A 13,209-nucleotide genomic window follows, 5' to 3' on the forward strand; every position below is an offset into this window, starting at 1 on the left:
CACATATTTTAATGAAAACATGCATTGTCTAAAAAAAGGCATCACTTTCTGCTAAAGCCACACAGGAATGTACCAGAATTTTCAATATGGAAGCTTTCTTGAAGGAGGTAATAGGTTCTTTAATTTCAGGTTAGAACATAGATTAGCCTAAAGATTTTAAACTATTGCTTTAAAGAAAAGAAAAACAGTGCATAAAAAGCAACAGTAAAATACACGTGATTGAAAGTGAAAAAATACCAAAAAACAAAGTTTGTCTGGTCCTTGATTTTGTGTCGAGTCCAGTTCATTTGTAGAGTGAGTACAATCTAATTGATTAGAATCACTGGCTCTCATAAATGACTCTTAGCATTCTTTCAAAGTTGATATTCATTTTGAGTTCCCAAACTGCGGATTGCAGCCATCTTTTTAGGACCCTGGATAGGACATATACAGAATTATGAAAACCAATCAAAGGGTCTGAGGGGTATGCTTAAGGGGTGTTAAAGTGGTATTGAAGTGTTTTATGATGCTACAGCAAACACTCTCTCAGTGCCATTTATTCTAACTATATCCTAATTTTCAGATAACAATCCGACAACCAACATCTTATTGAGCATAATAAAATGACGATTTGATAGACACCAAATGCGATTTGGCTCTCATGTACATTGCACTTAGAAAGTTTAATGTCTCAATACCCTGATGGACATTGTAGCATAGGCATGTTTGGAGTCTGATTGGCATCTTTGCATATATATCGGTATGATCACTTCATATGAATGTAACTCCCTCACAGCACAAATTATGGAATAAGAATAGTCAGGAGTTGAACTGTATAAAAGTGCTGCAGCTTCAGCTGCAGCTCATAGTCGAAGCTCCGGAACTATAGCTAAAGCTGTAATTCCTGGCTTGAAGGAAAGTGTAAATAAGAAAGGAAGGACAGTTATCCTGCAGGTGGCAAGCACTTCATGGGAGTTAACTATTTGTTACACAGAACATTTAAGAAAAAATATTGTATTTTCCTGTGGTTCTTCTTTATTAAAAAAGGGTATAATAAGGAGTGAAAACCTATGTAGTACCCTGTATGCCTGATGTGCCTGATGTGCTGGGCTGGTACCAATCCGATGAAGGCAAAACTCTTTTAATCAAGCAAAATCTTCTGCTTTTTGACAAAATCAACCCTTAATGCACAAATCTTCCCCCCTCCCCCAAATCTCTCCTCCCAGCACAAGTCTCCAACCCCCCCCCAAAGAAATAGCAAGTTATCACCCCACAAAGTCTTTCCTCTTAACACAAATATTCACCACCTTCAAATCTCTCCTCCCATTCCAACACAAACCTCCCCCCCTCCCTCCCCAGGTTATTATGGCCATTCACACAATTCCCTCCTCCCTTTCTACCAGAAGTCACCAGACCTCAAATGCATCATGGCAAGCAAGGGGTTCCAGGTTTGGCCTCAACTTTTGTCACGACTTGAGTAATGTGAGGTGTCTGAGCTAAGGAGGTGCCTAGGGATGCTTCCTTCAGTCATAAATACTATTGCCCTGATAGGCAGCATGGTGGGGGAGAAATTCTGGCTACTGCAGTGGTGGACAATATATTTTTATATATTACATTATATTTATATATTATATTTTCTTAAAAACATTAGTGAAATGTCTTCCTTTTGTCTGAGACTTGTTATTTCTCTCTAAACTTCAGGTGTCACGTTCTCCTTTTTCTGGAAGATACAAGACATGTCACCAAAGAAACAACTAAAACCTATTAACCAAAGTAACAACCAAGAATCTTTCCAAGATGATTCCCCTAAGAGCCATCAGACACAGGCCTTTGGGAAAAAAGTTACTTCCCATGGTTTTCAAATCTACTCAGATGAGCGTGAAGGCTATGTTGAGGTATATACACATGAGGACTCCAAGGTCTGGAAAGCAAGAATAAAACCTCCAGGTACTCATCACTGTGTTACATTTTTGTTCTTGACAAAGAAATGCAATGGATGAGCAGAGTTATTTATTTATTTTAGGTATTTATATGGCACTAACAATTTATGTTGCATTTTACATACTGTATATTACATTAGTGCCTGCCCTCAAGGACCTTACAATCTAAGGTCCCTATCACACATGCATATATAAGCACACACATACCAGGGCCAATTTACCTACCAGCATGGAGTGTGGATGAAAACACAAATAAGCCCAAGTAGAACATGTAAACCTAATACAGATAATGCCCTGAACATCATTTAAACTGGGGACCACAATGCTGCAAGGCAGAATTGCTACCCACTAGGCCACTGTGCTTCCCCTGTTTTTTTCTAGTTTTGGTTGGAGACTGGAGAAGGTGAAATTGCCCCCTTCTCATGACAACTCTAAAATTTTGGACTTTCCCTTTTCTGTTCTTGTGACAATGGTCACCCTGACAAATAGAAGGATGAATCACTGCAGCGGGGACACAGATAGCAATAAAAACATGATAGAGGGTCTAACCTTTCCTTACTCTAATCAATACATCCAACACATATCCAAGAACAAAAGTTTTGCCTCTATATACACTTCATGGTGTTTTAGTTGCTAAACACAAGTTATTTTGACCTGTCTAGCACTGGTACATCCAAATTAAAGAGGTTTAGACAAGCTCAAGCCTATAGTAGCATCTGTGAACTTGTTTCATTTTTGTGCAATCTCCACCTGGCTTTACAGTAAAAGTGATCTGGACAGCTGTAAAGCCAACTGATCACTTTTACAGGACTTGTTATGTGAACTCCACAGGACCTGTCATAGGACTTGTCTAATTAGATCCCTGATGTTTCCATGAAGAGTATCCTGCCCAATGCTATAATATAGGGTGCCTGTTAGCCCCCTTTGTGATAGCAATAATGTTAAAGTTGTATTAGACCTAAATGCAAAAATATAAATTCAGAGTACAAATATTTAAAAAAGGGGGATGCATTCGGTTTCTTTTTCTTTAGGCTTTTTCTTTTTTCTTTCTGAATAAGCCAGTAAGTCTGTTATCTTAACCACTTGCCGACCGCTCACATTGAGCGTACTGCGGCAAAGTGGCTCGTTATCGTCCAGCGACGTAGACCTACGTCCCTGGATTCCTCCCCTTGTGTGCGGGGCACATGCGCCGCCGGAGGCTCGCTTCCGCTGTATTCAGACACAGCGGGAGTCGGGTCAGGGGAGGAGAGGTGGTGATCACCGCCGCTTTTCCCCAATCGCCAGGGATCGAGTGAGGAGATCCGCCCACTTGTGTAAACAAAGCGAGTTGACCTCCTATGTGACAGACAGTCACAGATTACAGGATTCAGCATAGCTGGACCTGCAATCTGTGCCTGTGTCACGCAGTCCCCTCCCTCCACACATGTCAGTAAGCACCAGGCATACATTAACCCCTTGATCACCAATAAAGTTAACCCCTTCCCTGCCAGTGTCATTATTACAGTAACAGTGCATATTTATAGCACTGATTACTGTAGTAATGTCACTGGTACCCCCAAAAGTGTCATAAATGTCAGTTAGGGGTCCGATCTGCCCGTCGCAATGTCGCAGTCCTGCAAAATAAAAAAATCGCAGATCGCCGCCATTACTAGTTAAAAAGAAAAAAAAAAAACAATAAAAATGACAAAAATTTGCCGTAGTTAGTAGCTCCGATAACTTTTGCGCAAACCAATCAAAATATGCTTATTGCGATTTTTTTTTTTACCAAACATATGTATCAGAAAACAAATTGGCCTAAAATGTTAAATTTTGATTTTTACATTTTTTTGGGGGAATTTCATATAAAAAATGTGAAAAATATTGTTATTTTTTCAAAATTGTCACTCTTTTTTTGTTTATAGCGCAAAAAGTAAAAATTGCACAGGTGATCAAATACCACCAATAAAAAGCTCTATTTGTGGGGAAAAAAAGGACATACATTTAATTTGGGTAAAGCATCGCACGACCGCGCAATTGTCCGTTAAAATAACGCAGTGCTGAATTGCAAAATATGGCCTGGTCAGGAATGGGGTAAAATCTTCTGGTTTTAAAGCGGTTAAAAATACGCTCATTGAGAATGTTTTTGTCAAAGACATGTAGTTAAATACATTTTGGCCTAAATATATGACAAAAATTTAATATATTGGATATATTTTAACTGTCAAATATAGTTATTTTTTCAAAATTGTTGCTATTTTTTTATTAATATCGCAAAAAATAAATAGCGCAGAGGTGATCAAATATAACCAAAAGAAAGCTCTGTTTATGGAAAAAAAAGGACGTAAATTTCGTTTGGGTACGGCGTTGCATGACCGCGCAATTGTCAGTTAAAGTCGCACAGTGCCAAGTTGCAAAAAGTGGCCTGGACGTAAAGCAGGAAAATCCTCCGGTCCTAAAGTGGTTAAAGCTTTCCCGCAAAAGTGGCTGTTGAAGAGATAAGACAAACCATTTAACACTGACAGGAGTGCTTACAATGATATGCTTTTACTCATTTATAAAAAGCCTTAATTCCAAAAGGAAAAAAAAGTTGCTGTAACTGCTTAAAAAGCTGAAGTATGGCTTTAATTTGTTTGTCAGCTCCATTGAAAATCTTCTAGTGCATTTACCATTAACCTGTTTCTATACTGAGAAATCTGCTGTCCAAAGTTTGCTCCTCCATCCAGAGTGGGGACATCCTGAGACAGGACGTGTGTTGCTGGCAGGATCACCATGTAAAATAAAAGAAAGGAAAGCCTAAAAAAAAAAAAAAAAAAAAAAAAAATTAATGCAGCCACTACATTTAGGGATTGGTAAGATGCAAGATATTCCATTTTTGTTTTTCGGTTTAGTACCACCTTAAATGCAAAAAAATAAAATAATGTGTTGAATAAAGTTGAGCGGACGCCTGGATGTCCGTGTTCGGCGGGTTCGGCCTAACTTGAAAAAAAAGTCCGGGTCCGTGTCCCGGACTTTTTCCGAACTTTACCCGGACACCGAACCCTATTGAAGTCAATGGGGACCCGAACTTTCAGGCACTAAAATGGCTCTAAAACACCAATGGAAAGGTCTAGAGTGCTGCAAATGGCAGCAAAATGTAGTTAAGAGCATGGCAAAAATTCCCTTTTAAATTCATTTTTTAATAGCAGATTAGAACAGCAATCTGTAGTGAAATATAGCTGAACGCTGCACACAACAGACTGATAAAAATAGATTTTTATCTCCCTCCTCCTCCTCAGTGGGCTCAAGTGAGGGCAAAAAGATTGTTCACTGCACCACCCCCCACACAGCAAAATCGATGTAGACTGTCCCTGCCTAATCTCCAGCCTCGCCCTAAAATGCTCTAATAACTTTCCCTGCCTGCACTCCGACCTGTCCCTGTATTCTTTTCGGACACAATTTTTCACAGAATCACTGTCTGTCCCTAATCAGCAGCCAGCACGTATGATGTGTGCTCTGTCCCTAAACTACAGCAGAATGACGCGGCGCGCTGGGGCTCTCGAACTTATAAAGACATGGTCACATGCTTCAGATGGCCAATCACAGCTACTAATACATTAGTAGGCATGGCTGTGATGGCACACACCAGTTAAACGCTTGTTGATTGACTGTTGAAAGCCCGCCATTAAAAGCGCGCCATTACATACAAAACAGGAAATAAAATGACCAAACACAGATTTTAAACCCGAACATACAGTAAAGTTTTCGGGTCCGTGTTCGGGTAACAAAAATCCAATTATTCGGTACGAACACTAATAATACAGTCCGTGTTTTCTCAACAATAGTGTTGAAACATTTAAAATATAATAAAACAATAAAGGACTTTTGTCACCTTGTGCACAGGCATATGAATGCAAACGCACACATAGAGCACATGTGTATTCATATGATTGTGAGAGCAATAACTCTAGGTCCTTCATTTATGGTTAACTCTGAATTGCTTTACCTGATTATACTTGTGAGTAACATAATATTTGTAATTTCATGGGTACTCGCAGCTTTGAGACCTGACATATTTGGTATCTATTTACTGAACACTATTTCAGCTTTTATTTTGTACAAAAAAATTGGGGAATAAACTGTGTCTATGTGCACAAAAATTAATTTCAGTATATTTTTTCCAGAAAATATGGGTTTGATAAATGGGTATGCAAATATATTGCAACGTAAAACCTTGCAACTACCACATTTTTACTCTAAAGGACCTCTGTGTTCAGGAAATCTATAATTATCTGGTGGTTTTAAGTAATTTTATAGCTCAAAATGCTGATTTTAACATGCGTGTAAAAAAAAAAAAATGCTCTAGAGGGGAAGTGGCAAGAATTATATGCTTGTTCAGGAACCGAGCAAAACTGAAATATCATTTCCTAAAGTAGTAAGCCTTTATTGAATCTTTACTAATAGCTGATACTGCTGATAAATCAGAACACGTTTTAGGTCTGGAGTAATATTATATTCTCTAAATTATGCTCTAAACGTAATCATTTTAAAGCGTTAGTTATGACATAATTCCTCCAGTGAAATTCAAAGGACATTACAGGAACATTGAAGCAGAAGCTTAAAGAAAAATACTCTTGTTATCCTTAAAATGTATATTAATAATAAAGAAGAGGAAAGGATCTTCTGTTCTGAACCAGAACAAGATGTTCTAACCTTTCTAAATGAGTCTCATCTGTTTGCATTACTGCTGTAATGTTAATGAAAGGCGTCACAGCACGTGGGCTTCCTAATGGCTGTTCTGTTCTAGTTACAGGTCATGTCCCAGATGCTCATAATCATGCATGTTAAAAGTCAAGATATTCCCTTAAATATTAATACAGCAACAGGTGAAATGACATAGAATTCTGTCAGGGCTAGCCTTGTGTTATATTCAGTAAATTGACAAAATGGCTCTAATAATGCCAATAAACCTGTGGTGAGTAATGCTTGTTTGGCTAATATAGGTAACTTAGAAACTACTGAAAGATGTCAGATAAATTGCATTCATTTGCATGCCGCTCTTAGTACTGTCTGGAGATGCAGCAATTCCTTTAAAAGCCAGATCATTCTGAATTTGAGTACAGCATATCTTTTAACTATCAGCAAAGTGGCTAAGTGGTTAGCACTTTCCTATGTCAGCACTAGGGTCGTTGATTCAAATCCCAACAAGAGCACTACCTACATGGAGTTTGCATGTTCTCCCTGAGCCTGTGTGGATTGCTTTTGGGTATTCTGGTTTCCTCCCACACTCCAAAGGCATGCTGGTAGGTTAATTGACTTCTGTTTAAGTTGGCCCTACTTTATCTATGTATGAATGTGGGTTAGGGACCTGACATTGTAAGCTCCTTGCCGGCATGGACTGATGTGAATGTATAATGTATATATATATATATATATATATATATATATATATATATACAATATTGTCAAAACTATTGGGACACCTGCCTTCATGCACTTGAACTTTAATGGCATCCCAGTCTTAGTCCGTAGAGTTTTATATTGAGTTGGTCCACCCTTTAAAATATAACAGCTTCAGCTCTTCTGGGAAGGCTGTCCACAAGGTTTAGGACTGTGTCTATGGAAATGTTTGACCATTCTTCTGGAAGCGCATTTGTGGGGTCAGACACTGTTGTTGGATGAGAAGTCCTGGCCCACAGTCACGCACATCCATGTCTTTATGGACCGTATTTTGTGCACTGGTCCAAATCATTTGGTGGAGGGGGGATTATGGTGTGGGGCTGTTTCTCAGGGGTTGGGCTTGGCCCCTTAGTTCCAGTTGCCACGCTGAATAATCAAGAAGTGAAACAAGTATAAAATCAATGTGCAAACAGTTCATGTGATGCTCTGAAAAAGTTGCAATAGTGATAATAAGCAAAAAAGTCTCTTGCTAGGTGTCAAAATGAGTGAATGGGGTACTGTATAGAACTTCACCCAAGTGCACCTCCACCTTGGATTATACAAAATGTTTGCTTACCAGATCACTAGACTCCAAATTATAAAAGTCTAGACATGCAATAGATGGTGAACCAATGATCAGAGCAATTTCCTCTACTTTAGGTAGTGGCGGCTGGTGCTCAAAAATTTTTTTTTTTTTGGGGGGGGGGGGGGGCGCAAACAGAAAAATGTAGTAGGCATTGCTTTGCGGCAAAAAACGCGGCAAAAAATTGCATGACTTTGAGGTAAAAAAAGTGTGAAAGTGGCCTTCAGGATTCAAAGTATAGTGTGCCCCCTTCAATGCAGAGTGACCACAGCGTGCCCCCTTCAATGTAGAGTGACCACAGCATGCCCCCATCAATGCAGAGTGACCACAGCATGCCCCCTTCAAAGTAGAGTGACCACAGCGTGCCCCCATCAATGTAGAGTGACAACAGCATGCCCCCTTCAATGTAGAGTGACCACAGCGTGCCCCCATCAATGCAGAGTGACCACAGCATGCCCCCTTCAAAGTAGAGTGACCACAGCGTGCCCCCATCAATGTAGAGTGACCACAGCATGCCCCCTTCAATGTAGAGTGACCACAGCATGCCCCCTTCAATGCAGAGTGACCACAGCATGCCCCCATCAATGTAGAGTGACTACAGCATGCCCCCTTCAATGTAGAGTGATCACAGCGTGCCCCCATCAATGCAGAGTGACCACATCGTGCCCCCATCAATGTAGAGTGACCACAGCGTGCCCCCATCAATGTAGAGTGACCACAGCGTGCCCCCATCAATGTAGAGTGACCACAGCGTGCCCCCATCAATGTAGAGTGACAACAGCATGCCCCCATCAATGTAGAGTGACCACAGCGTGCCCCCATCAATGCAGAATTACCACAGCGTACCCCCTTCAAATTCAGAGTGACCCCAGCGTGCCCCTATCAATGTAAAGTGACCACAGCGTGCCCCCATCAATGTAGAGTGACCACAGCATGCCCCCATCAATGTAGAGTGACCACAGCGTGTCCCCATCAATGCAGAGAGACCACAGCGTGCAGAGAGACCAGTGCACTTACCTGATGCAGCGGCGGCTTCTCCTCAGTCCTCTGCATCTCCCTCCTCCTCCTCCTTGGCTAATGGCAAAGGTTTGCCTTTCGGCCAATCAGGAAACGGGTCTTGGACCGGCTTCCTGATTGGCCAGGAGGAGGATCCGTGTGACAATAGCGAATATTCATTCGCTATAGTCACACAATGTGTGGGCTCAGGGCGCACTGCTCTGCGCCCCGGGTCCACCCTTTTCTGAAGCCTATTAGAGCCCCTGGCTCTAATCACGTGCTTCAGAAGAAAAAAAAAACCCATTAAACTCCATGCGTCCGGCGCCCCGCATGTAGATTAAGAAACTCCAATGGCATAGTAAACTTCTGTATCTGACAATGAAAGATACAGAAGTTTACTATGCCATTGGAGTTTCTTCTCTGTCTTTGGAGGTACATGGGTTATGTGAGGTTGCATACCTGAGTGGAGTATTTGGAGCCACTACCTGCATTGATTTGATTGCTCTCCGGAGACTTGCCTGTTCCAGGGAATATTCGGATACATGCCCATTTTGACCTACCCTAACCGGTGGTCAATTTGTTCCGGTAAGCGGACATCTTCTCTTTTTGATGCACGTGGTGATCCCTTTCTCCTACTTTGATCCCATCTCCTGGTGTTGGACTTATTGATATCTCATCCTTTGGAGTGTATCTGCATTTTTGTAGGACTATATATTAATCTGAATTGTCCACCATCTGTCTTTGATACAAGTTGGCGCTGTACCATCAACAACCCTTTAAAACCTTGTGGACAGCCTTCCCAGAAGAGTTGAAGCTGTTATAGCTGCAAAGGGTGAGCCAACTCAATATTGAAACCTATTGACTGAGACTGGGATGCCATTAAAGTTCATGTGGGTGTAAAGACAGGTGTCCCAATACTTTTGACTATATATATATATATATACACATATATATGTATATGTGTGTGTGTAAAGCGCTGTGAAAATTTACAGCAATATAAAAGTACCTGTAATAAATAAAATAAACTTCTCCCTCTATAAGGTGTTCATGTCCTTTTTGAGAAAATGAAACTAAGGCCTTGAAAACAGTAATAACATCTAATGTTTAAAAATTCACTTTTCTCTTGAATTACAACACAATTAGAAAATATTAATTTCTCAACTTACAAACCTGATGACCAGTTTAGGCTCACCCTTAATATTCAGATTTATTGGGGCTACTTGCCCTGACTGTTTCATGGTTGGTTTGACAGTTTTAAATGAAGATTGACTGTAAGCTGGGGCATCTTCTCTTAAAATCAACTTTGTGTTTTACAAGGAATATTTTTTATCTAAAGCTGAATTTCAGGAATTCAGCTCCTTTGTAAAAAGTGAAGGCACACTATAAGTTAGGTCCAAATTGCTGTATGACACTTCCTGGACTTATCTCTATTACATCTGAACTACTGAAAAACAGCTGCTCTGCTCACCCCTCCCCTCCTTCTGCCCAATCAGAGAAGCGTTTGTATTTATGAACTAATTCACAAAATACAAGGGCTTTTGTGAATGGGCAGCAGAGAGGAGGGGAGTACCCTGTTTGTGAGTGTATCCTTTGGCTGAGCCTGTCAGATGTAGGTAATAGAGTTAAAAAGATGAACTGCACGTTGTTGGACTTAGCTTATAGTGTGCCTTCTCTTTTTACAAATTGGCTGAATTCCTGGAATTCTGTTTTAATATTATGAAACAAAATTATTTAATAATATAGCAGGTGCAATTTTATTGAAAATTTTCTATCTGTAACATCTTTAGATCAGATTCAATTAAAAGCACCTTGGAATGGACAATTTAAAAAACCGGCTGTCTTTGAGACAATTACAGTACATGCTGCAAGGTATTACCATGATTATTTTTCTGGTGTTGTGCAACACTGAACATAATGGGTATCCAATGAAAAGACAGCTGATTTTCTAGTGCAAAAGTGATTAATATGCCGTAATAAATCCTCCATGTGATGGAAAATTTCTGTTTTCTTTTGGTCAACTAACACTCAATAAATGGCCCCACTTCCTACTACTGATGCCTAAATTCGAGCATTGGAGAAAGTTGTGCTCTGTTTGATCCACTTTTCTGTAATTTCTAAGCTATCAATTAAATACTTTTGTGTCTTTATCTTCTAGGTTCATATTGGACTCATGTTCTGTTCACTTGGACATCCAGTGAAGGCCTAAAGGTTTATGTCAATGGCACCTTTAACGCTAGTGATTCCCAAGGTCAGGTCTCCTACAGTTATGGAGCTGGTGTTGATCGCCTGGTTGTGGGCACAAACAGTGATCCTTCCAAACACTATGTGAATGGTGCTTTCGATGAGTTCATCATATGGGAAAGAGCCCTAAGCACTCTTGAGATCCACCACTACTTTACAGCTGCCACTGGTATGTTATTTTGGTAAGCAACATTCGTGAATGTCGCTTCTTGATTACATGTATATTCATACCTACAATTAGCTAACATCAACATAAGGCTTGTTTCAGAAACATATTAAAGGAAAACGTCTACTTGTACAGACATACAGAGATAAGGGGTTGTTTATCTTTTACTGTAACGTAATGGAGATTTCTCAGTTTTCATATTTGCGTACACACATAAAAATAAGACATTATAGAGATTATAACTTCTCACAAATTTCTTAAACAACCAACACAGTATCTATCTTTCACAGTGTCAAACATGTACATGTCTACATATCTGGCAAAAGTCAGACTGAAGCATAAAATAGGGAGCCTACTGTATCTATAAATATGTTTTGCTTATAATATATAGTTCACACCAATCCTCCCAACATTCTGAGATAGGAAAGGGAGACAGCTTTCGTACTAAGTATGTAAGCAAAGGACACTGAAAATACAAAGCAAAAAAGGGCGCACCAGCCTAGCGCATTATCCTTAGCAAGTTTATTTGGATAAAATTGTTTAAAATCAAATACTCACAAACAAACAAGAAGTTTCAGGCACATCAATTCCATACACCTGCCTCCTACCAGAGGATCAACGTCTTTACTGGAAGCAGAGGGCTGACGCGTTTCGAGGCTGTGCCTCTTCCTCAGAGCCTCACCCCTGACCTGTACCCAGTTACTCAGATCTCCAAGAATGAAAAAAATGATTGGTTAAACCCAAGTGATTTTTTTTTTTTTTACTACTACTTTTCTCTTTATTGGCTTTTCAAAATAACTGTTAGATTCGTTTAGAGGTTAGATGTAGTTTAACACTTAACTGGTTGGCAGTTGAAAGGTGCATTCTTTATACAGACAAATAAAGGGAACAAAAGGGAAAAAAGAGGGACAGATAGACCTGGTTCCAAAAGAGGGATAGTCCCTCCAAATGAGGGGCATTTGGGAGCAATGTTTACACTAATAGTCAAGGCTGCTGTTAGAAATCATGGGGCCCTGTACAGCCTACCTTGCAGGGCCCCCCCCCCTCAAATATATTAAGACAATATTTTCACAAAAAATACACTAAAATCATTATTAGCGGACACAAATATAACAGTGAACTTGTGTGAATTAGCCCTTTTTAATTGTTTTTTACATAAAAAAAACAATACTTTATTTTAAAAAATGTAAAAAATGTTTACTATTTTATTTTATAATTTATTGCAATGTTTAATTGTTATTTAATTATTTTTTTGTTTACAATTTGTTATTTTTTAAAGGACAGGGAAGCCTGCAACGCTGCGGGGGGGGGGGGGGGGGCGTCACAGTAAAAGGCGGGCACACGGAGAGAGGGGGGATCAGAAGCAGGCAGAACAGGGAGGGGGATCAGTGTCAGAGAAGCAATTACAGGGTTGATGCCCTGTGTCTGTGACTCTCCCTGCAGTAGCTGAAAGCTGGCAAGAGGGGGAGAAACTGGCTTTCGGCTGCTGTAGAGAGCCACACAGGGATTCCTTCTGTAATTGCCCCTCTGCCCAACTGCACCAATTCCCCGTGCTCTTGGGCCCCCCCTGTGTGCCCGGGCCCCCCTACAGGAGGACTGGTGGTCCCCCTCTATCAGTGGCCCTGGTAATAGTTATATTTCCTAAGGCAAGAGCAATGATGACAATTATGTTGCAACGGCTAGATCACATATTAGTATACTTTATCAAATATATTAATGTTTTCTCTCAGTTACTGTAAGTTAATTTATCAGTCTTATTAAGCAAGTTGGCACCTATTACAAAGTACTCATAATGCAGTGCATCAAAGCTCACTTTGATGTAGAATGGAAAATACCAATTTACCAATTATATTATCTTTCATTGGGCAAGTTATTTGGCTGCTATTAATGAATGCATTTCCACCTTGTTA

At 40.0% G+C, this 13,209-nt stretch overlaps 1 protein-coding gene across 1 annotated transcript in view; it reads left to right on the top strand.

Moving 5' to 3' along the window:
- ADGRD1 (adhesion G protein-coupled receptor D1) overlaps positions 1–13,209 on the top strand; it is an 897,745-nt gene that overhangs the window by 112,753 nt on the left and 771,783 nt on the right. Inside the window, exons 5-6 of the mRNA XM_082270985.1 lie at positions 1,681–1,926; positions 11,048–11,302. Coding sequence (XP_082127111.1) covers positions 1,681–1,926; positions 11,048–11,302 — 501 coding nt within the window. The remainder of the gene's footprint in view (positions 1–1,680; positions 1,927–11,047; positions 11,303–13,209) is intronic.

Source organism: Pelophylax lessonae, assembly GCF_965119305.1.
Source record: "Pelophylax lessonae genome assembly, chromosome: 1".
Classification (NCBI taxonomy): domain Eukaryota; kingdom Metazoa; phylum Chordata; class Amphibia; order Anura; family Ranidae; genus Pelophylax; species Pelophylax lessonae.